Source organism: Aythya marila (genome assembly GCF_965140915.1).
Source record: "Aythya marila genome assembly, chromosome: 1".
In the NCBI taxonomy this organism is placed as follows: Eukaryota; Metazoa; Chordata; class Aves; order Anseriformes; family Anatidae; genus Aythya; species Aythya marila.
Window position 1 is genome coordinate 88,018,246 of NC_139042.1, and position 24,109 is coordinate 88,042,354.

Here is a 24,109-nt window from a genome sequence, read left to right on the forward strand (position 1 = left end):
GATGACGATAAATTAGGAGGAGATGTTGACTCCCTCAAGGGAAGATAGGCGTGGCAGAAAGATCTTGACAAATTAGAGGGCTGGGCAATCACCAACTATGAAATTTAACAAGAGCAAGTGCCAAATTCTGCACCTGGGATGGGGCTACCCTATCTGTATTGACTAGGGGATGAGAAGGTGGAGAGCAGCACCACAGAAAGGGATATGAAGGTTCTGGTTGATGGAAAATTGAATATGAGTCAGCAGTGTATCCTGGCAGCCAAAAAGGCCAAACATATCCTGGAGTACATGAAGTATAGCACTGTGAGCCAGCTGAGGGAAGTGATCATCCCACTCTGTGCTGATGCAGCCACGCCTCAAGTCCTGTGTGCAGTTTAGGGCACCAAAATTTAAGAAAGATATAAAAGTATTAGGGAGCATTCAGAGGAGGGCTACAAAATTGTTGTAGGGTCTAGAGGCACCAAGCCTGCCAGAGTTCAAGAAACATTTGGGCAACACTCATAGGCATATGGTTTAGTTTTAGGTACTACTGTGTGGAGCCTGGAGTTGAACTTGATGATCCTTGGGGTGCCTTCTGTCTTGGGATATTCTATGATTCTATGACAATTCTATATTACACACCTTTTCACATGTAATCCTCAGACAGAACAGTAGTTTCTGGAACTGTGGATACAGCTTTTACAAGAACTACTCTAAAAGCTGTCCTTTCAATTGAAACTTTTCTGCTATTCAATAGCATTGTAGATTGAATTTCTTTGTTCATATAAGGGAAATATTCACAGCTTAGCCAGAATATTGCTGCAGTGCAACTGATGCATTTTGGCTATGAGTTGATACTTTCAGAGAATATCCACCAGTCTTCATTCCTCTATCTCTCTCGTGTTACTTCTCTCTACAGGAAAAGCTTTATTTCTGAATTTTGAGTATTTTCTCTCAGCAAAATAAACATTTTATCTTCACTCTACTGTATTTTATATGTTACACATCATAAAATTATAAGCTGCCAAACAATTCTGTCTAGTTATTCAGTTTTAGATATAGATTATGTTTAAATTGTAAGACTTTATCAAATTCTCAAAACATATCTGCTGAATTCTTGTGTTTAATAGGGTGTTTATTATGGTGTATCGGGTTTAATGATTCTATGATCTGATTTCCTAAGGGATAGCTGACATGTGGCATGAGTTTCCAACCATAAAGACAATTAGCCATTCTTTACTGGGAGCTGTGCATTGCCTCCTGTTTTGTGGGCAAGATTAAAATTAACTTCATATCCCTCACTTAGAGCAAATTAAAGTAAGTATTCCAAAAATGTATGAGTTGCTGGCCCTTTAAATTCAGAGAGTAAGATGTTTTTGGCCCTCCAGGAAAAGAACAAAATGATTAGAAGCAGATGTTTAGGAAATTATATGGACTTGAAAATTTGTTAAGGTAAGAGATGAAACAAAACAAAAGAAGTCTCCCAAAAGAGAAAAAATCCACTGAAATTGGGAATTGCTATTAAGAAGTTTCAGAAGGGATCAAGAACATAAATTACTTGACAGCATCAAGATGATTCTGAATAGTACTGACCCAGGGGAAGGGTTCTGGATGACTAAGTGGTAAATGGGAGCCACAGTCCTTCTGAACAGATGTGACTGTTGAAGATCCTGTACATCTGTGTGAATCCAGAAATGGAATATGTAATCCACAGTGCAGGAGGCAGGATGACTATCATCAACATTTTCATATGAAATACAAACCGATTGTCTACAATTTTGCTTTTACTCACTTTTGCACAAACTACTTTTTTTTTTCTTTAATAGTAGGCAAGCTATTTTTCTTTTGATTCAGGGAGGACAAAAACAGATTGTTATTGCTGGTTCTTTAAAAAAAATAAAATACAGTAGTGGGTAAAATTACATGAAAACAATACTCTTTCAGGAAGAAATACTCTTGAGTATTGTCTCAAAAACAATACTCTCTCTCCTTCTTTCATAGGAAGGAGATATTTTAGGACAGTTACTGCAACTTTCACTAATAATCACTCCTAGTAAAATAATCGGGAATGAGAATTTTCATGGAAGTGTTTAGGATTATCCATTTTAAATCAGTCAAAATGAGAGGCAGCTAACCTTCAAATCTAGGGCATGTTCCTATTCTATATGGTTGGGAACAGTCTTTAAAGCAGTTCTGGGCATAACTGACTTGCAATCAAGTTTAACAAATGCAGGGACAACAGCTTTTCCTAGTAGCTGTTTGTCATAGGTGTCAGCTGTAGAAAAGGTGCAGGAAGAAATCTTTGCGTATAAAGGTAACATCGAACAGATCTTCATAAACTGTCATTTGGCATCAACTTAATGGAAGAATGAAAACGTTTATTTTCTGATATATAGCAGGAGTTAGAGAAGTTAGAAAAGAGCTTAAAAAGTAAATCACTCTGTAGTTGATTTTGCCTAGAGTGTACAGCTTTTTCTGAGGGAATATATTGGATTACAGTTAATTTTATTATTTTATCTCTTCCTTTTGTATAATAGCTAATGATCACGAAATCTGAAAGAAGAGGGTGATTATTTAGAGGCAGATTGCAACAGTTATATGTAAAGAAAATAAAGCTTGAACAATTAATATCTATGTATACTGTTAAGGTACTCAATTTCTTGCCCCTGTTTTCATTCTGAAGTAAGAAAAGAATAAACAAATGAATATGGTGGAAGTTCTGAAAATGTTAAGTTAAAAGTATTTTTTGTCATTTTTGACTGAACCAACAAAAGGATGCTAAAAGCATGTTTACATATCCAGAACTCTCCAGCTTTTTTCATTTTTCACTGCTAAATAGTTCAGTCTTTATGATCATCCAACTTGACCTAAATACACGGGATTTCTTAGAACTTACTTTGAAACATCAAGGTTCAGTCTAAACAACTTTTCTTGAATAGAATATAATTAGAAAAAACAAGGCCACTTGATTTAAAAGTTACCAATAATGGTGAATCCTCCACATTTCATTGAAAATTATTCTGAATGATTAAGATTTAGCACTGATTAAGCTCCATGTTAAAAATGTGCAATATTTTGTATTAGGCTATTGAATAACATTGACCTTGTTTCTTGCTTTTTCCTGTTAAGAGTGAATAAACTTCATTAACATCCTTCTCTTTTTTAGTAAAGTAGAACAAATGAGTCACAACCAATTTTTTCTTTGATCAGCTACATAACATGAGATCATTGAATCTCTCATTCTCATCTTGAATTATTTAAGCATGCTTATATTGCAAAGATGAACAGCATCTGTAGAAGGCAACATATGATAACACTACCAAGTGGAGGGACTCAATTTATAAGTAAATAGGCTCCAGAAAGTTTGAAAAAGCTATATTTCTCTAATCAATAACAGGCAGAAACAGCACAAAGAAAGAAAAAAGGCATTTTCACTTCATTCTTAGTAGGGAGGAGAACTGGGTAAATCTATGGATTCAGGTCACAAAAATAACATGAGATTTCATTCTTGATTTGGAAAAGAGGAAAAAGAAAAAAAGAAAAAAAGAAAAAAAAAAGAAAAGAAAAAAGGACTAATAGGGTACAGATGGTGATTTTGTACTTGAAGAGATGTAAAGCAATCTGAAAAGATAAAGATCATCCAAAAATTCCTCAACAGCTACTGGCATTATGTTATTACAATGTGTATTGTGGTCTTGTGCTATTGTGTGAATAATACTGAATTGCTTGTTTGTGCATGTTTAAAAGTGAATATATTACTCATACAGGTCTGTATAACAGTTTTTTTTCGGCAATCAGTTTCTTATTTTTCTATTTAATAGAAAAGACAAATTCTTATACAATGGCTAGAAAGAAAGAATTGTAACAGCCTCTAACAGGACTGCAAACAACTCAGCTGATGGTTTCTGCCATCAGTATGTAGCAGAAGTAATACAAACAGTAGCAATGCTCAGGGATTATTTTATGTGATCAGTATTCATTGTGAAAAAGGCAGTGTGCCCTGTAATTAGTAGATATCAATTTTTATGGTCTATTAACCTTTGTTTTATCTTAAAATTGCTGATGAAGAAGGAAGAGATTTAATCTATAAGGAATTTTCAGTGTTTGTGAGGCGATCAGATAAAGAAAGGTTAGACAATTAAACATAAAAAGTTATTGCAAGACTATAGTTTTTACTTCAATTTACAAAACAAAGATATTTAGCAAACGATTCTACTAACACAAGCATGTAAATGATGCAGCCAGAAAACATGATTTGAATTTGGTATGTTCATCTATTACAAAATCTCTCATATATTTACTGGACTACACTTAACACCTTAAAAAGGAAGCTAATAGTTCCAATTTACAGATTAAAGAAACTGAAGAATATGAGGAAGTTTCACGGACTTGTTGACAGTTGCATGGAATAGTTTGCATTCTGAGCCTCCTTTTTGACCTTGCTATGAAAATAATTTTCCAAATGATTTCCTCTAGATTTTACTTTGAAACAGTCACAGCTTTAGTATGGTAAATTTGTAGTATATATATGCCTCTGTTTCTCTGGATTAATCTAAAAATAATGTTAAATACCTTCCCTCGAGAAAGTGGAGATTTATGAAAATACAATTATCAAGTACTGCAACAAGATGTGAAGGTGGGAAGTACTTAAGTATTAGTGAACTTTCATTCCCTACTTAAAATTTTAAAGGTTATAGCTATTTTTGCAAGCAAACACAGATTTGTACCTAAAATAGTGTATTAACAGTAACATCAGATATGTCAGACCCTTGTACAAACATCATTAAAGGGTAAATTTAATGTCTTGGCAAGAAACTAGTGTCTGATAGATTCCCAGAAAGTTAACCACACTTTTATCTTTACTGTCACAAGCCCTTAAATGCGTTGTCATCTCAAAGGATACTACTACTGTGCAAAGAAATAACTTTAATTTCCCCCCACTCAGCAGAAGAAGGTATTATATCAAGTGCCTATGAATGTAAAAAAGCATCTTATATATCTTCTTAACATAAACACTAATGCCCAGTGAAGATTGTTTTGTTGCATGCTTCAATGTTTGTGAGATACTACACCTTGTAATAGTAAAGGTTATGATTCAAGCGCTTTTCATCTAATTGTAACATAGATCTTTGTTCCACATTTTCCTAAGAATATACAAATTATGTCCTCTACTGAATGTCAAAATCCTCTCTGCTTATTTATGTACTATGATTTATGAGCTGGATAGGCATTACATTAGAACAGGCACAAAGACTGAATTACAGTTAAAGCAAGTTTGCCTCTTTGACAAATGGCAAAAACAGTGCTCAGTACTCAGACTCATCCTTTCCCCCTCAAATTTTGGTATCAGTAATGTAAATCTTTAAAGAAATGAATATTACTTAAACCTAAGTATTTGTGTCAGATTCAAGATAATCATTACAAATGTTGGCATGTGAAGGTATTGACCTGATCTTCATGTAAACAGGGAAGGTTTCGGTACAAATATTGTGAAAGCTTAAAATAAGATCATATATGCGTCTATGCATCATAAAAGGTAGAAGAGAAAGAAATTTAATTTTACTGAGACATCCACAGAGAGGAGAGAAGTACCAGTGATAAGCATTCTTTTCATAAATACACTCAGACAGGTACAATCCCAGCAGCTTTATCAAACCAAAATAGGCTTTGTCTAATCATCCAGGCATTGTGACAGAAGTAAATCAGGGAATCTAATTTTCCCTTGTAACTGAAAGATATCCGTTTTTAATGAGAATGTGAATAATTTATTATTTCCCCAGTAATATATATATATATATATACATATATATATATATATATAAATTAATACTTTGTTAATCTTAGTAATAATGTGACAAAATATCTAGGGAAGAGAATTAATGCAGCAGAGTAGTAACGATATCATGTTCATTTTAATTAAATTATTCCTTCCCTACAGTGAACAATTTTAGACACCATTTGTCAAGAACTGGAGCTATAGTATTATTGACCCAGGTTAGGTTTAATAGCATCTTGTGGACAAGGAGAAATATATAATTTTTAGATGAACATGTAGATATTGGCACAATTAAGGTATTTATCAAAGTAATTAAACACACAAATTATCCCACCTCGATTCATACCACAGCAATTAAAATAGATGGCTAACATGCACATTTACATTTCATGTAATTTTACTGCTACTGAAGCAGATGTTTAAACTTAAGTTCCTATTTAGGAAGTGTATGAAATTTAAATTGAAATGAAACATACCCCAAAAATTAATTAAAATTAAGCCTACCTGAAATTAAACATGCCTGAAATTAAACATACCCAAATATGCTACTGAATCAAGAACTTCCTCCACCAGTCAAAACTGCACAAACTAAATGCATCTTTCCCTATCATGAATACCTTGTTAGACTTTTGAATGCAACTGTTAACAACTATTATTTCAATTAATCACATACCAGACCACAGAATCAAACATTTCATTTGTGTGTGGCTGAACTAAAACTGATATTCTTCATATACACAAATATATCTTTCCAACTTTAAAAATCTGCCTTCAGGATGTTACATTTTTGAAAACGTGTATACTTAAGCTAATATTACCATGGTGGATGTCAGTCTTAAACTGTATTTCTTTCATATTGCAGCCAAAATCTTAAAGTATATCTGTGAATGAAACTAATATAAATGCTTTTGCCCATATGAAGACATTTAAGACTTTTCACTTGAAAAGCAGTGGCACATAACGCACAACTGAGAAAACATGTATCACCTTGTTCCAATGTGCAACTGGCCATCCTGACTACAAAATTCAGCTAGGCAGTAAACCTTTGGAAAACTCCAGTTTACTTTATCATCCCAAAGCTATGGACAACAACTTGACATCTTTACAAACTCTTGGATTTTTTTTCAGGATATTTTTTTAGTGGAAAACCTAATGTGTTTTCTGCTGAGGTCCAAACAGCATTTTAACCTGCATCTATAATTCTTAATGATGGTTGGTAATGACAAAAACTGAATGGGGAGCAGAGAAAGAGGAGAGATCCATTTTCCTCTGATATGCTCAGTGTCTACAATGGTAAATCCAGGAAGAGTGCAAGTTGCAGGAAGCTTTCATGATTGTCCTTTGTGGAACACCTTTGTGCTTCATCATTGTCCTTTGTGGAAAACCCACAACATAACTCAATGAAAAAAAAAAAAAAGAAAAAAAAAGAATACCATGCAAACTAAGTGGGACTAATGCCTAAAGGGATATGGAACTTATTAGGGGATACAGGGGGAAAGAGAAGAATCTGGGGTTTGCACAAAAATTATTATGGGATGTTTAGGGAAGTGAATACAGGAGAGAAAATAGAAAGGTCAAAGTGAAAGAGGGAAGAACAAGCAAAGGAAAGTAAAGGTGAAAGAGAATAAAAAATGCCAGCTGTGTAAGCAGGTGTTGGTCAGTAAGGTTGTCTGGCTAAACCTCAGCCTTGATCATTGTCTGTACTCTTATTAAATCCTATTTACATCTTCTATAAGTACATCCCCTGTCCTGAACCTCTCTGTGTTTCAACCAGTAGCAAGGCTAAAACTGGACTTGCCAGCAAGTAGAATGATGCCAGAGTGCCAGCTATTGTAGAAAGTCTAAGGACCAGTTATTGGAGAGAGTGGTATTTTGTGTAGGCAGTTGGATGTCAGCTGCTACCTAGTATCAAGTGACACTAGCCAACAAGATCACTAGTGTCTGGTGACCCATGGTAAGGACCACTGATTGGATAAAGGGTCTACAGACTGAGTATGCATACAGGACAGACTTAAATCTGTCTGAAATCATGCATGTACTTGTGAGCTAAATGAACGTTAACTGTATGTTCTGCTGGTGAATGTCAAGCAGGACCAGACAGGAAGTAGGAACAGACCAAGATCCAGAAAGGATCTATGTCAGTGACCAGATAAGAAGCCTACAATCCAGGCATGAGTCTTGGAGAAACATTTACATAAGTGTTGAATGTTTTTATGCTGGTGAAGGAACTGTTCTCTGTGTTATCTGTGTGGTTGGCTTGTGCTTGTGTATATGTGCCTGCTGGTCTGTCTGTGGGGATAACTGCTGCTCAGCCAGTCTGCTGTGTGGAAGAAGACCCTGGCTCAAATTCAGCTCCATCAGTGGGGAAAGGAGAACTAAATCTTCATGGTCCCAAAGTCCATTGATTTCTAACCTCTAACAGTTTGAGGTTCACATGTTTTTCAGCACCCTAAATCCTTCAATACATCACAGACCCTCTTAAATGCTAAGCCTCTTTATCTAGCAAGATTTTTTCTGCTACTGGTAACAATTTTGGATCAAGCTGATATACATGTATATACTGCTAAACTACAGCCCAACCAACACTGACTCCACCAAGAAGTAGAAAAACAGACTAGAAAATAGTCTGCATGTCCACCACACTCTGACAGCTTTCCTAAACAATTCAAACAAGTAGTCCTGAGGACTTAGTGATTAAATAAAAAATCAAACCAAACAAAACATAACCGCACCAAACTAAACCAAATTTCCTTTCTATTCCTTGCTGACTACAATTCAGAATGAGATGGCATGCAGTCGACATTGCAACACATGAACATTTTCAGAAAGCAACAGAGATAGATATCTACCAAGGGTTGTCAAATAGAACAGTGGGTGGAGAAGGAAGACAAAGAATTTATAGAGTTCTGGAAAATATGCAGAAGCAAAGTTGAGTGCTTGGCAGGGTAATTATGGTATTATTTCTTTGTTTCTATAATTTTGACTTGTGGAATTAGTTTTTATACAAGTACAAGACAAAAAGAAACATTCCTGTTTAACATACCTGGGTCTGCGCTACATCACACCAAATTCCAAAAGAGACACTAGGCACACCTCTGGTATTTGCAGTCCCTCAATATGATAGTTAGGCAGAGTACCAAGGGTTTGTAAAAAAAAAATCATATAGTTGTTTTCTAAATACCTGTACCCAGTGTCTCCTCACACTGGCACTAGAGCCTGGACTTCTATGAACAAGTGATACTATTTAGGATGAAAAAAAAAAAAAAAAAAGGTCAGAGTAGGGATCAGAACATCATACTGAAATAGATACATAAAACCTTAACAATTGGGAAACAAAACTTTTAAAATGAAGCTGAAGTACACAATGCTCCTGCAGGGCAGTTAAATCAAATTCCTATTAAGGGAAATCTTGAGGCTTAACGGCTCACTGCCTTTAAAGCTTGAGCCACTATATTGAGAAAAATTGTGTTTCCACTGTGGGTAAAAACTGTGATTTAGTTACTGAATGCTACTATAGTAACTATATATGGAATTTGACTTTCACTTAGCTTTTGTCTTATATTTGAGACTCATTCTTCATTTCAGTCTAAAAAGCTATTTCTTCTTTGACAAAACAAAACAAAGAAAAAAATCAATGAAAACATTTACAAAAAAAAAAAAAAAAGGCTTTAGAAAAACTCAAGTGTCAAAGAAAAAAAAAGTGCATTAATTCAACACTGTAGCTATCAGGAACTCTTAAGGTATAAAAATTCAAGGTTGAAAGTTCAATTTCAAGACTGCCTTGTAGCATTTATGTTTTAAAGTAAAATCTGTGCCCCACATAGTTACTCAAAAAATAACTCTCTAGAACAGAATATAGTAATAAATAATAATAATAAAAAAGACATTAAAGTTCAAACCAACCAGCTCTTCTCCTCAGCCCCACAAACCACCTTGTGGAAAACATCAAATTTTATCATCATCCTCCATCTTCAAAAGTCTTACACTAAAGATTCAGCTTCTTTCCTGCATATGTCTTTTCATTTAAAAATACAATATTTTGAGTTAATGTTTTCAAGAACTTTGTAATTATTTTCAGGGAATAAAAAAAAAAAAATGTAATATCAATGCTGGGAGAGTTTTGTTTCTTTCTTTCCTTTTTAGTCTACTGTTCACTTTCAGCAAAATTAGATATAGATCTCTAACACTCCTTCAATGTTTTGTGAAACTCAGCTTGATAGACAAGGAAAGTCAACTGAAAAACAGCAAAGAAGTACAACTCAAAAGTTGTACTTCTCAGTGAGGAAGCTACTAGCTAGTTTAGAGATGGGAAGAAGCAGTCTTTAGCTTATAAATAGGGTGGAGTGTGGATGTAGAAGGATCTTGCACTGATGAATTCACAGGAGACAGACATGTTGTGGAGGACAGAAAAATGGGTATAAGACATAAGTCAGTAGAAAATCAAGCTTCTTTAGGTCTGGTAGTCAAGGAACAACTAGTTTGATATTGCTGATAATGTTCACTGTACATGTGCAGCTGGCAACAAAAAATTAGTGAAGATAATTTTTATTGTCAGTTCAGGGCTAAACATAAATTTACGGATTGTTTACAGGATGAAACAAACCTGTGTCTCTGGAATTTTCACTGGATTTAGTATCTAAACAGGTCAAGATTAGAAGCAAGAATGAAGAAAAGCGGAGGGCATGAAGCAAGTAATCTTACTGAAGGACACATTATGGCACACATCTTGTCCATCCTCGGTTGTTATCAAATATATTAGCAGCAATATGCTATTCTAAGACAGAATCATCTAAGACAGAAATCATCTTTTCATTCTCTAGTTCTATTGAAATTCAGGGAGATAATTTCTTATCAAGTTCTAAAACACAGCAGATATTTTTAAATAGAGAAATAGGCTAAGATAATGTTAAATAACAGCCTCCTCTGAGGCTGATTTGCATAGTTTAGATGCTCTGAAGTGTTATCCTCTGGTTGTTCAGTAACAAATCATGAGATTCTGATGAAACCTGCTGCATGGTGTAGCTTAAATCTGTGAGGTAATTATAGCTTGAAAATCTGTTTTCCATGATAAATCCACATGGGAAGCCTTATGTGAATTTGCATGAGAGTATGCAAAAGATGGATTTCTGATGTTTTCCCTTCTTTTATTTGCATCCTGAAGATCTTTTTTTCCTCTCTCTTTTTGCAACATCAGGAAAACACGCTCAGGTAGATAAATCAATTCCTTATGTAGTCAAGGCAATGTACCGTTCTACTCTTTGAATTCAAGGAATTGTTTTTAAAAGAACAGCAACCAGCAACCAACACTTCCTATTATTCTTATGGTATTGCATTTCACTTCATTCAGTTTAAGTTATTTCATTAAAACAGTTGCCTGGATTTGAAAAAATAAATGTATTTCCATACCATATAATTTCTAAAAAAAAACAAAACCTAAAAGTAGAAATAGTGCATAGAACAAGCTTCATAAATACATAGATCACATGCCCTGAAGACTTTCCAGAAAACTAAAAAGAAAAGTCTTTAAGTTTTATGGTTCATTGTATTAGAATATTTTCATGTTTTGTTGTACCAATATACCAAGCATCCCTGTTTCAGTGCTGAAAAGCCTGTAAATCATTAACACTATAAATCACACTGCCTATAACTAGCCTTTCCTGTAAGAGCATTTTTGAGCAGATTCCCCACAGAGCAGATTCTCACAGTCAGCTTTCAGGAGTGCATAAAAATGTTCCTGCTGATTTACTTATATTTTCCATATGAGGAAAGCCTTGAATGTGTTGTGTCTTCAGAGATATCTACAGAGTTTCCCATGCTGACAGTAGAGATTGCCATTTCAGATTGCCACCAGTTTGAATGCATTGACTTTGTCAGCATACTCCTCTGGAGATAGGAATTGAATTGCATCATTCATGTTGTTATGTTATGTCCCAGTAGTGTCGTCCTCTTTAATAAAGCATGCTTCTCTCTGTCAGCTCTAACATGACAACACCACTGTTACAAAGATTTCAACCAGCTGAGAGAGATAAACTGGGTGATTCAGCAACCAGGAAGCTGCCATGCACATGGAACAGAAGGAAGTCCCTTGGCTTCCTCTTCTGCCAGAAATTTTACAAGGCAAATCTTGCTTTTTACATCCATACAAATTCCTGAGTGTCATGGCACTTCAGAGATGTCAGAATCAAGAAAGATGCAAGCTGAGGGTCTAGACAAGGCAACAGTCATGTACATAGGTAAAAGATTGCCAAGAAGATGGAAAGTCATTGTCTTGCAAACAGTGTTTGAGAAAGTTGTTCTTTTGAAGTGAGCATAAACAGTCATTTCTTTAAGAGCACATGTAATCTTCTGTGTTGGAGTTCACTTTCCTGTGATGCTAACTAACCAGGTGCAGCACAGGTGCACAATTTTGCATTGACTTTACTGAGAAAATTGCTAAGGTGTGAGAAAATACCTAAGTCTTGAAAGATAAGAAAAGTAAAAACACATACAGAAATGTTGAGATGATAGTAACAGTTCCGGGGCTCAACAGGATACAGCTGAGATTAAAAGACATAAAAACTCAATAGAAAAAAAAAAAAAAAAAAAAAAACAAAGAGCAGTAAGTGGCAACATCATGGATCAGCCCGTTCCAAGAAGCATGGAGACTGACCCTTTCCTAAATGACTGATGGGAACCTGGGCAGCAAAGATGCATCATGAGTCTCACCGGGAACAGTGAGCATACTAATACCAAGATTAGCAACATGTTAGTCATGGTTATCTACTACACTTATAAGTAAATAAATCAAAGATTTTCTTTCTTAAATTGTATACATTCTGATTGCAGAGTAAAAGATGTTCCCACCAGTCCCAAAGTCCTAGATATAAAGGCAAACAGACATCTATCGCCTACTCGCAAAGCCTTTTGTATAAATGGTACCCAACCATTAAATAGTTAATGTACCTGTGAGACAATACATGGGCCAGAAGGGGAAAAGGAAAAACTTAAACCAACAACCTAAGTTTCAGAGCAGCCTAGGATCTATTCAAGCTGTTCTACCAAGGTTTACATAATTTTCAAATTTGCCTAAATGAGGTGCTCAAATTCTTGCTCAAAAATTATTATGACCACTCCAGGTTATGAAATTCTGCTGTGTACTTAAAATTTTCCTCACAAACAAATCCATGCTAGCAGTTATTTATGCTATCTAGATGTTCAAAAAAGCTAAATCAAGTATCATGAACTTTGTTTTTCCATCTGCACCATGGGCATTGGAGGTTACTCTCATGGACAGTGCTGGTTTTTGACCTAAAACTAGTCTATGAACTTCCTGAATTAATCTTGTGTAGCATGAGTAATTCATGCACCACATGAATAGAACATCTGTTGAACAGTTTTATTCAAGAAAGTAAAATTTCATAGTTTCAAAAGATGAAAATTCAGGGAAGGAAGGAAGTAAGGAAGGAAGGAAGGAAGGAAAGAAAGAAGAAAGGAAGGAAGGAAGGGAGGGAGGGAGGGAAAATTCAAAACTAAATAAAAGTAGCAAAAGTTCATCAGAAAGAAGTAAGTCTTGGATAGATAAAACAAGAGAGTAGTTAGACCAAGGAAATTCAAAGGAAATCTGGCATCCAAATTCTCCATCATTTCAAAGGAACAGTTTCAACAGTTTCCCTTTGAAAGCATGTGAAAAAAAAAAAAAAAAAAAGTAATTGTTGAATCTACATGTAAAATCCCGAAAGGAAGGAAAACACTTTTTTTGAAATGAATTTCCCAACTATCCTCATTTTTTTTTTATTCTGGTTTGCAACGGGTTGTGCAAACTGGAATCTTCTTGGAAGAAATAAGACCAAAAGATGTGCTACATTCACTCACAAGTGTGTAGTCCATGAGATCAGACACTGGAGAGCCATATACAAAACTTCCATAATACGTGCAAGTCTAGACTTCAGGTTTTAAATATCACTTTTGGTCAACACACCAACTGCTATTGCCTCAAAGTACTTGTTAATGTAAATATAGCCTAATTGAGCCTCTAATCATTGAATAGCCTCAGCAATCAGGAAGTGTTTATCTTTTCTCTACAGTTAATTTCATTGTTATCTTTTCTGAAGATAACAGTAGGGTACTATTGCCTAAGACATGCATATTTCTGTTTAGTCTTTTTATTGCTTGAATGCACCTTTTCTGCAGGTTCTGTTATACAAATACTGACTTGCTTCTTAACACAACCTCTGATGTAAGTTATAAAATGTAAAATTATGTCTTTGTTGCAAGTGACCAAACCACAGGTACAGAATGTAGTTAGAACATACAAGAGAAAAGAGAGCTCAACAGTTTCCAACATCATTTCAAAATAGTTTGCCAGAATGAAGACCTTTCTCTCACAAGTCTTTTTTGTAGCTTTTCTAGTTATCTTGTGATAATGAAATAATTATAAAAGGGAAAGAAAGGAGTCTTCCTAGGCACTAAGAAAACCTAGTATGTTAGTGTCATTGTCTTTCAGTCTTTGAAAGTGATTGCAAGAAAAAAAAAAAAAAAAGTGCAAATAAATACAGAAATAAAGAACTAAGTCTTGAAATCTGACATTTTAGGGGAATGGTCTGAAGACCAGCAAAAATCATGTCCTTTCTTAGCTGAAATTAGTTTAAGAGCTGAATTATCCATAATCATAGCACATCATAAAAAATATACTAAAATGTTTTTTTAATTATTGCTTAATAAAATATGAAACTATATTGTTTCTGAAGTGCATACACAATTTCAGTATCTCAAATTTAATTGCCATCACTGGTTTAACACTGCAGGCAGCTTTTTGGAAAATGTTGCCCTCACAGTATATACATTTACTGAATATATTTTAGCCTGCCTTTCTAAGTGCTTGTAAGGGTCAGTAAATATATGTATTTTATACCAAAAAACAGTGAAAAGGGAAAAATTAAATAGATAAATCATAGAGATCTCAGTAAAAACGAAAAGAAATGATCATGCAACAGGAAATGATAGCTTTAAAATGTCAAAGTTTTAAATATGTATCCTATAAAAATTACACTGAAATGTGAAGAGAAAGATCTACAAAATAAGGTTATGATAACTGTTCTTGTGTGATGGTACACCAAATCATTCACAACAGACAAACTTATTGGCCTCCTGGAACACTGAGGTATGCTAAACTATAAACTGCTAAGAATGAAGGTTGAATGAAAATGGGATCGCAACTTCATACTAGGACCAGGTGAAATAATGTTACTGGGAAAGAGTAATACACAGTCCAGAAGTCTTAGGTTACTACTGTGAAGCTCAGGCAGGAAAAAACAACAACAACAACAAAAACACTAACATGAGCTACAATTTCACAGCATGGCTAGTATTTTGGCTCCTTTTGGTAAAAGGATAGTGAAACATGATCCCAAGATTTTCAGCCTACTTCACTATTTCTGAATTTCTCCCTCTGTATTTTGCATTAGACAAAACAGAGTCAGTGAACCAAAACAAGTAATTAACTAGCAGCAAGCATGGTTTTTCCACAAGTGCAAATGTTGCATATAAAATGATCTGGTAATCATATTCCAGAAAGTCTAGTAAGAAGAATATTTGATTTCAGAATGTTTTCAAAGTATTCTTTCTCTGCTATAGGGAACAGTGATAAAGTAGTCTTTGTAACACCTACACCTAATCCACACTTCATCTACTGTGAAGTATACTAAGAAGAATCTTTCCATAAATATGATTCTTAACATGATTCCATTGTCCCTAAATTGTGAATGAGACCAGGTGCTAAACAAGTGTGCATTCACTGGTTTTATTGCCTCCCAACAAAAGAGATTAGGCTGCAGAATCCTCGGAGAAAAAGATTTATATTATGAAAGTATTTGATATAAAAGAATAAGTAGTGAAAAGTACAATTTATGAAGATTGTATTGTTGTTGTAATATTTCTTTTAAGTAATTGCTCTGTCACTTTAAATATGTACTTTCTGTGCTAGATTGCTTTGGACAGCTCCTCACAGCTTCTATGAAAAAAAGTACATAAGGGGGCAGTACACAGAAATGGCAACAGTTGCGACTTTCATATATGCCTGGGCAAAATCTACTTTTAGAAAATGATCCGATGTCCAGATAAATTCTTGCCTCCTCTACTTCTAAATCATTCTTGCTATATCACTTGAAAATATTGCTGAAGCATTGTAAGTTTCAAGGAGAGAAAACAAAAACAGTTTGTCTGCAACATCGCTTAAAACAGAAAGGTATTCAAGTAGGATAGTCAAGTACATCTTGAGGAAAACAGTAGTATCTGGCAGATTTTTGAATGAAACTGAAAACAAATAATCCCCGTATCATTTTTCTAACTCTGGTACAGTTAGGTATCACCTCCTCAAGGAAAATTGTATGGCTTATTCTGATATCTATATCAACATGCAACATTATAACAGACAGAAATGGATGGGCACACAATTGTATGAGATACTAACAAACCAAATTTTTTTGCTTTAATGTATATTTTAAGATATAAATAATTTATCTACATGCTTTGAAAATAGAAGGCCTACCTGAGAAGTATATAAAAATATAAAAATAGATATCAGGAAATTTATTTAACTGTTCTCTGTAAATATAGAAGACTATCTACCTCCTAAGCTTCAGCAGAAATTGAAAGCTTCTTTAGGAATAACTTGTAATAACTGAAATACTCTAATTCTATCCAAGCTTTGCCATAACGCTAGAATACTGAATAAACTGAATCAATCAATTTCTATCATATGCAAGATGTAAAACAAATTGGTAAGATTACAACACGAAAGGCAATTAACTACTTCCTATTCTATCTCAGATCAGATGTGACCTATAATATCACCTAAAATATAATTCAAAAATAAAGTCAAATATTTAAGTCTTTTCCAGACAGTTCAAGTTTATAATTTCTAGATTTTATTGTCTCTTTTGAAACTACCATGAGCAACATAGGAAAATACAGAAAACAGTAATTTGCAATAGCAAATCTATCTTAGAAAGCAAACAAACAAACAAAAAACAACACACAATTCAAAGGACAGGCAAGTCTGAAGAAAAAGATAAGCAATCTAGACCTCAATAATTGTGAAGTCTATTTTTGTTTTCTTTAAGTTCAATAAAAAGTAGTAGTAGTTATCAAATGCCTAACATGTTTATTCTTGAAATTTCTTGCCCTTTCCTTTTAACTGCGAAACATTTTATTTTAAAGATTTTTTTTTAGTGTTTACATGTTTTTCCTTTCTGCTACTTCAGGCTTTAGGAAACAGTGACTTGCTATAGGATAAACTAATAATATGAGTATTGATAATAGTTTAAATATTTGTAAATATTGTTTTTCAAGTGTATTTGCAGTTATTATAAAAATATATAATTATTCACTAAAAATTAGGAAGCCATTCGATTTAGATTTATTTAAGAATTTTAACAATTGATGTTCATAATAGTTCATAAACATTTTAATAATTTTGCTGTTCATCTTTACAGTCGTAAAATACAACTTTATTTGAATTTAGTTTCTTAATTTGTAGCATTTTGTAGAAATACATCAAGACTACATTACTGTATGGGCTCATTCATCCTTTTATATAATACTTATAGCACCTATTACGAGGTCAGGCTGCAGCCCTCTTCTTTCTTTTACACATCAGCATCACTAGTAACATTTGTGCTTTGATAGTAAGACATTATTTACCAAAGAAGTCATATCATATTCCAATAGCCTAAGAAAATCATTGCAGAAGTAAGGAAAAAATAAAAAATAGTTGTCAAAAATGAACAAATCAAACCTGAGAAGAACTTTACATCCTGTAAAGTTCTGTAAAGTGTAGCACATCTGATATATATATATATGTATATATTAATTTGTATTTGTATTTGTTAAGTAAAACAGACAGTGGCATTGGGGTAATACTGAGCTCCACAGTACTCAGATTCAGCACATAACTGGAATAGCTCCATTCATCAAAACACTGAATTTTGCATACACTGTAGTTTTCAGGCACTATAAAAGACCATACCTTGTTAAAATTTCAAAAGAAAACTCAATAAATTACATACCTCGTGTCTGTTTGAGCAGAAGATGGAAAGCAGATTCCTTAGTGGTGAACTTAGTTAGGACAGATGCACTGAGGTGACAACTGGACTGTTCCTGATCTGATGACCAAAAATAAAAAATAAAAATAAAAATAAAAATAAAAAATAAACAACCAAGAATCTGACTACTTCAGAATAATATATCCCGTGTTAAAAAGTAGTAACATTGAACAGCAAACCACTGACAAAAGATATGATACACAGAAATACAACAAACTGTCTGGAGAAGACCACCTGGTTACAGAACAAGATTAAAATAACTTTAAGGAACAGAGGAATGAACAAAGATGTTCAGGAAGGTGAAAAGAAGCTCTCATGATGGAAAATATCCAATGTCCTGTTTCTTGTCAGAAGACAGCCTCAAAATTATTTCACCTCAGGAACAAAGTTTCAGGTTTTGGAAAGTAGTTTAGAGGTTGAAAATGAAATTTGCAACCCATTTGCAAGCTAAAAGAATTCAAATACACTTTCAAATTATCAAAGGTGGGTGCATAAGAAAAGCCTACATACCTATTTTAATATATTAATAAAGCAACTTTTTTTCTTAAACTGAGATACTGCAATGGCAGAAAAGCTATCTGAAATGGTTTCCTTATAAGTATTCTTTAGATCTATATAAGGACCATATAAGGAAATTTATAATTTCCTATATAATAGTGTAGCCTGTTGGCTACACTATTCCTGATACAAGCCAGGATGCCATTGGCCTTCTTGGCCACCTGGGGACACCTGGATTCATGTTCAGGCGAACATCAATCGGCACCGCCAGATCATTTTCCTCTGCACAGCTTTCCAGCCACTCTGCCCAAAGCCTGTAGCATTGCTTGGGGTTGTTGTGGCCAAAGTGCAGAACCCAGCACTTAGTCATGTTGAACCTCATCCCATTGGCCTCTGCCCATCCTCACCAGGTTCCTCTGCAGGGCCTTCCTACCCTCTGGCACATCGACACTTCCCCCCAACTTGGTGTCACCTGCTGTCATCCCCAACTTAGTGTCATCTGTACATACATGTATACATACCTGTTACCATTACTACGATATCTACAACATGTGAGTTAGTATACCCATTACCTTTCCAGATAAACTCTATTTGGACAACATAAAAGGTCAACTAAATTACTTTCCAGAACATATAAAGACCATAAATAGTAAGCTGAACATTGCTTATAAGACTAGGCTTCTCTTTCTTTGAAAAGAAGGAATCAGGGTAACAAATTCAAGACACTTTAAGAAGACAATTATGGGTTTTGTTCCATATAGATCACAGTACAAATTTGTTTCTCATAATTGCTCTTCTTGCTGTACAAATCAGAATACCAGATTGCACTTCACACTAGAATGAAACATGCCACATTCCACAATCTGCACTGAGAAGCTTCATGTCATACATGTAATACACACCTGTATTTTAAGAAATTGTATAATCACTTAATTCCCAAGCAAATAGGGTAGGTTGCATAGCTAGTAATTCACAGTGCTTCTATATGTGTCTGAACTAAGATAAATAAAATAATTACAAAGGGAAAATAGAATCAGAGAAATACAAAAGGTAAACATTTTAGAAGGAAGATTGCATTAGTAACAATGTAAAAAAAATAAATAAATAAATTACTGTATCTTCAGCCACCCCAGCGTAGCTGCCCCATGAGTTGACAAATGAAAGCAATTAGAAAAAGAGATATTCCAACAATTTATCAGTGTCCCTCTGGGCTGAAGCTCTACTATTCATCATGTCAGCTACTTCCCCCAATTTACATTGCACTCATGTCGAGGGAGGTGATTGTCCCCCTCTGCTCTGCCCTTGCGAGGCCCCATTTGGAGTACTGCATCTGAACCTAGGGTCCCTAGCACCAGAAGGATGTTGAGCTATTAGAATGGGTCCAGAAGAGGGCCACGAAGTTGATCAGAGGTCTGGAGCACCTCTCCTATGATGAAAGGCTAAGAGAGCTTGGGCTCTTCAGCCTGAGGAAGAGAAGGCTCTGGGGTGACCTTACTGCAGCTTTTCGGTATTTGAAGGGGGCCTATAAAAAACACTGGTAACTTTTTGCTGAGTCGGATAATGACAGGACAAGGGGTAATGGTTTTAAACTAAAAGAAGGGAGATTTAGATTAGAGATTAGGAGGAAATTCTTCACTCAGAGGGTGGTGAGGCACTGGAACAGGTTGCCCAGAGAAGGTGTGGATGCCCCATCCCTGGAGGTGTTGAAGGCCAGACTGGATGAGGCGCTGGGCAACATCATCTAGTAGGTGGCATCCCTGTCTATGGCAGGAGGGTTGGAACTGGACAGTCTTTAAGGTCCTTTCCAACCCAAGCCATTCTATGATTCTATGATTCTATGATCATCCAGGTCATTAATAAGGGTTTTGAATAATATGGACCCCAGGATCGACCCCTGGGGTACTATACTCATTACAAGACAGCAGTTAACTGTCAAACTGTTGATCGCTATCCTTTGAGACCAATTGTTCATCCACATTTTCAACCTACTCAGCAGTCTATTCATTAAGTCTGGACTTCCTTAGCTTCCAAATGAGAATGCTATAGGAAACACTGATTAAAGTCTTACTGAATCATGTTATATTATATCCACTGCTCCTCCTTCATCTGCATAGTCAGTCATTTCCATATAGAAGGCAATCAGGTTAGTCAATCATGATTTGCACTTAACAAGGCCATCTGACTACTCCTGATTATCTTCTTGACTTTTACGTGCTTGGAAATGTACTGTATTGGGCTGCATAGAGTGCAAGAGGATGTGTCTAACGACCCTACCAGGTGCTGAGGTGAAGCTGATCAACCCACCGCTTCTTCAGTGTTGCTTCTACAATTTTAAAAGAAGGGAACAATATGTCTCTTTTCTATTTATCAGGGATATCTCCTGATCACCATGAATTTTCACTCACAATCACATTGGCGAAATCTTTTATCACTTTATGAATTTTATTTGGACTTGTGGATCTGAATGAATCCAGCTGCTATAAGTAGTCCACAGCCCATAGCTTCCTGATGAGCACCTGTCTCCATTTCAAACCATGTCAATACGTGCTGCCTTGGGAGAAGTTTTTGCTTGCAAATCTTAATGGGGTTGGAGGGACATCAGACGCTTCAGCATTTTCTGCACTGTCTGTAACTAGTTGATTACCCAACATCCATTCATAGACTCATCTGCATTTTTCTTAAATTTTGTTAGGCAGCTACCTTTAGAACCTCTTTTTGGTACTTTCTGTTAGTCTCTACACCTTCTGGGCTGTGGCCTTCCTGATGTTTTTGGTAGGTACTCTCATGGTGCTTTTATACTCACTTTTTATTACATGTTCTTCATTCCACCTCATCTAGGTTTAGTCCATTGAATATAGTATTGGCACTGCTGATAACAAGCCATGGGACTTAAGTTTAATTCAGTGCAAAGCATCAAGATTTTCTTACCTTGTTTGGACTTGAACGATTTTAGCTGTATTTAGCTAATAGCCCAAGTGCCAACTATTGTTTTATCTGTTTTTCAGCTTAAGTTTTGTGATATCCTGTAGTATTACCCTATAGATATTATACAATATATGGTAAAAATCTAATAAAATTAAGTGATCATTGTAGAACTAAACCTCGGGATCAACAAGAAAGCAAGCGTAGCAATAGTCTTTTGGAAACATAATGATGGTTCTGGAAATTTTATATGGAATTCTCAGGAGATCACTGAGAAGTTTTTTGTTTGTTTGTTTGTTTGTTTGTTCTCAGAAACATAGAACAAACAAAAATGCTGACTTTGGTGAGCTTATAAGAGACAACCGGATGTCTATGAATGGTATTGAAGGGAGACTTTACATGGTGGTGACTTTATAGAAGGAGTTTATTTCACTAGCAGATAAGAGAACTGCTCTCAATTGTTTTTTTTCATGTGTGGTGTTGTTCAATTTTCACAAGTCTTTGTATTTCTAATTCATATCTCAGAAGTTGTAATTTATTCAAAAGCATTAATTCATGCAGCAAATAAACATGAATCTACATTTGTAAAAATCGTGTTTCTTCCCTTTGTCTATGCACCACAAACACCAAATCAGAGCATGACTGTGTAAACCCGGCTTAAAGCGTACTTTTGTATAAGTTTGATTTTGCTGAAAGTGGCTGCTGAAAGGTGTATCTTTGATTTTTGTTATATGCATAAGCTAAAAAATGCTTTAGCACTTGTTTTATGATGCTACATATTATGTTGGACCATGTGGAGATTCAGAGAACATTCTAAATCTCTCTTCTTCACTAAAAGACAAATTTAGTCATGAGATAGAATCTGGGACTTTGAACTTGATTTCTACACTATTTGTGAAATCTCAGTATGGACAGTGACTTAATTATATTTGTTAATTCTGGATCTTGTATTATTTCTTGATGTATGTTTAAAATTATTTCTGAAACATACTTGCTTGGAACATCAGTCAGAAATGTTTTGCTCTTATGAACTTCTTTAACTGTCTGTAATCTGAAAGAAATAATTTGGAAAACACCTGAGGAACAAAACTGAAACAAAACATTAGCTATTTGTCTTAGACATAGAGCTCCCAAAATATACCCCAGGAGACTCGACTCCTATTGCCTAAATGTTACAGTACAGTTTAGAGTAAACAACCAGCTGCATGTATACAGGAGTTTGCATGATGGAAGTGGTCTACTATGAACAGGTTTTAGAGGTTTATGTTCTTCCTCAGCTTCTGCAGCATAGACTATATAGCTTTTCAGGGTGGATGTGAATGACAAACAATACTCTTGTTTCCTAGAAATGGAATAAGTCAAATGTAATCATATCCCACACACAGTTTTATTGCAATGAAGGAGCTTAAGTTCCTCCCCCCACCCAAAACCAATACTGTACCTGTTAGCATGACATCTACCAGAACATTTTCAGGAGTTGGATTTTTGAAGGATATGATGACAGAAGAACCCTGGAAAATGCATGCACTCATGCTAGTTGGCTCCATCAAGTGAGGAGGAAGACCAGTCCCTGACAGGTAAAATATCCATTCTATAATCTGTGAATGAAAACTGTGTCATTATTTATTATTAGACCAGTCAGACTTACATATTTTAAGGGAAACTGTCTTCTTCTAGTGCTCTATGTCTCTTTCCCTTGTGAGTGAAGTGCTTTGATTCTTTCTTATTCCCTCAAGCTATTATGTACTCTAAGTATTACTATCTTGGAATCAATAGTTCCACTGTTTAAGGCTTTTCGTATGGGAGTTTGGGAGATGTTCACATCCCCTTTTTGTATGTTACTTTCATGCTACTAAGAGCTCCCAGTGTAGTGAATGCAAAGATGTGGGTGATTGCAAGAAGGCAACTCAAAGCATGTATATTAGAATCTGAAAGGAGATTAAGTGAGAAGTCCTCTTGCAAAGACACAGAATGAAGGCAAATAATTAATTGATGGGGCAGCAATAAAATCATCAAAGAGATAAAATTGTTACTCCAAAGGCAGGAAAGAACACTAACAACTATACTGAGAAGAATCAAGAGGACTGGAAAATACTGGTGGATATAGAATATCACCACAGAGCATTAAAAAATAATATACATACAGAGAAAATTAAACTGAGGTGTTAATTTTCATCAAATTTTCAGCATGACACTAAAGAGCTGCCTGCCCCAGATTTGCTCATTCAAGATTATAAAGATTGATATTAGTAATGCCACTCATTATGGAACCTTTAAAGGTAAATGGCAAATGTAGATATACTACCATTATTTAAGGAAAATGTTTAATTTGCAGATTCCTGATGCTGTCTTTATAGAACTATATAGACTAAAATCTTAGTGCAAACTTCCCAAAGTGATCCTTTGATCAGTTTTGTTCACTATCATTTAAAAAGTTAAGCACCACAAGGAGAGCAGAAAACTATAAATAAAATCAAGACACTATTTTTGTTATCTTCAATATTGCATTTACTTTTACATAGCCTGTCTGAAAAAAATAATGAACATCTGTAAGAAACAGAGCTTAAAACCTAACAAAACTGGAAATATTGTAAAAGGTGGCTAATCCATTGAGACTTTTCAGTATAAACAGCAATAAATAAAATATCATGTATTCAGAAAATAGCATTGGACAGCAAAATTGCTTGTCATAGAATCACAAGAAGGAATCTAGGAAGGTCATCAAATCCAACCATCAACCTGAACCAACAAGTTCCATAACTAACCTATTTCCCTGAGTGCCACATCCACATGTCTCTTAAATACCTCTAGGGATGGGGACTCAACCAGTTTCCTGGGCGGCCCACTCCAATGC

At 35.0% G+C, this 24,109-nt stretch overlaps 1 protein-coding gene across 1 annotated transcript in view; it reads right to left on the minus strand.

Annotated features, from left to right (window-relative positions):
• The window catches only part of CFAP47 (cilia and flagella associated protein 47), a gene marked incomplete at both ends in the record, with an annotated part of 301,646 nt that overhangs the window by 55,385 nt on the left and 222,152 nt on the right, over nucleotides 1-24,109 (minus strand). The window contains 2 exon segments of the mRNA XM_082784753.1: nucleotides 17,800-17,895; nucleotides 22,697-22,853. Of these exon segments, the coding sequence (XP_082640879.1) occupies nucleotides 17,800-17,895; nucleotides 22,697-22,853 (253 nt within the window).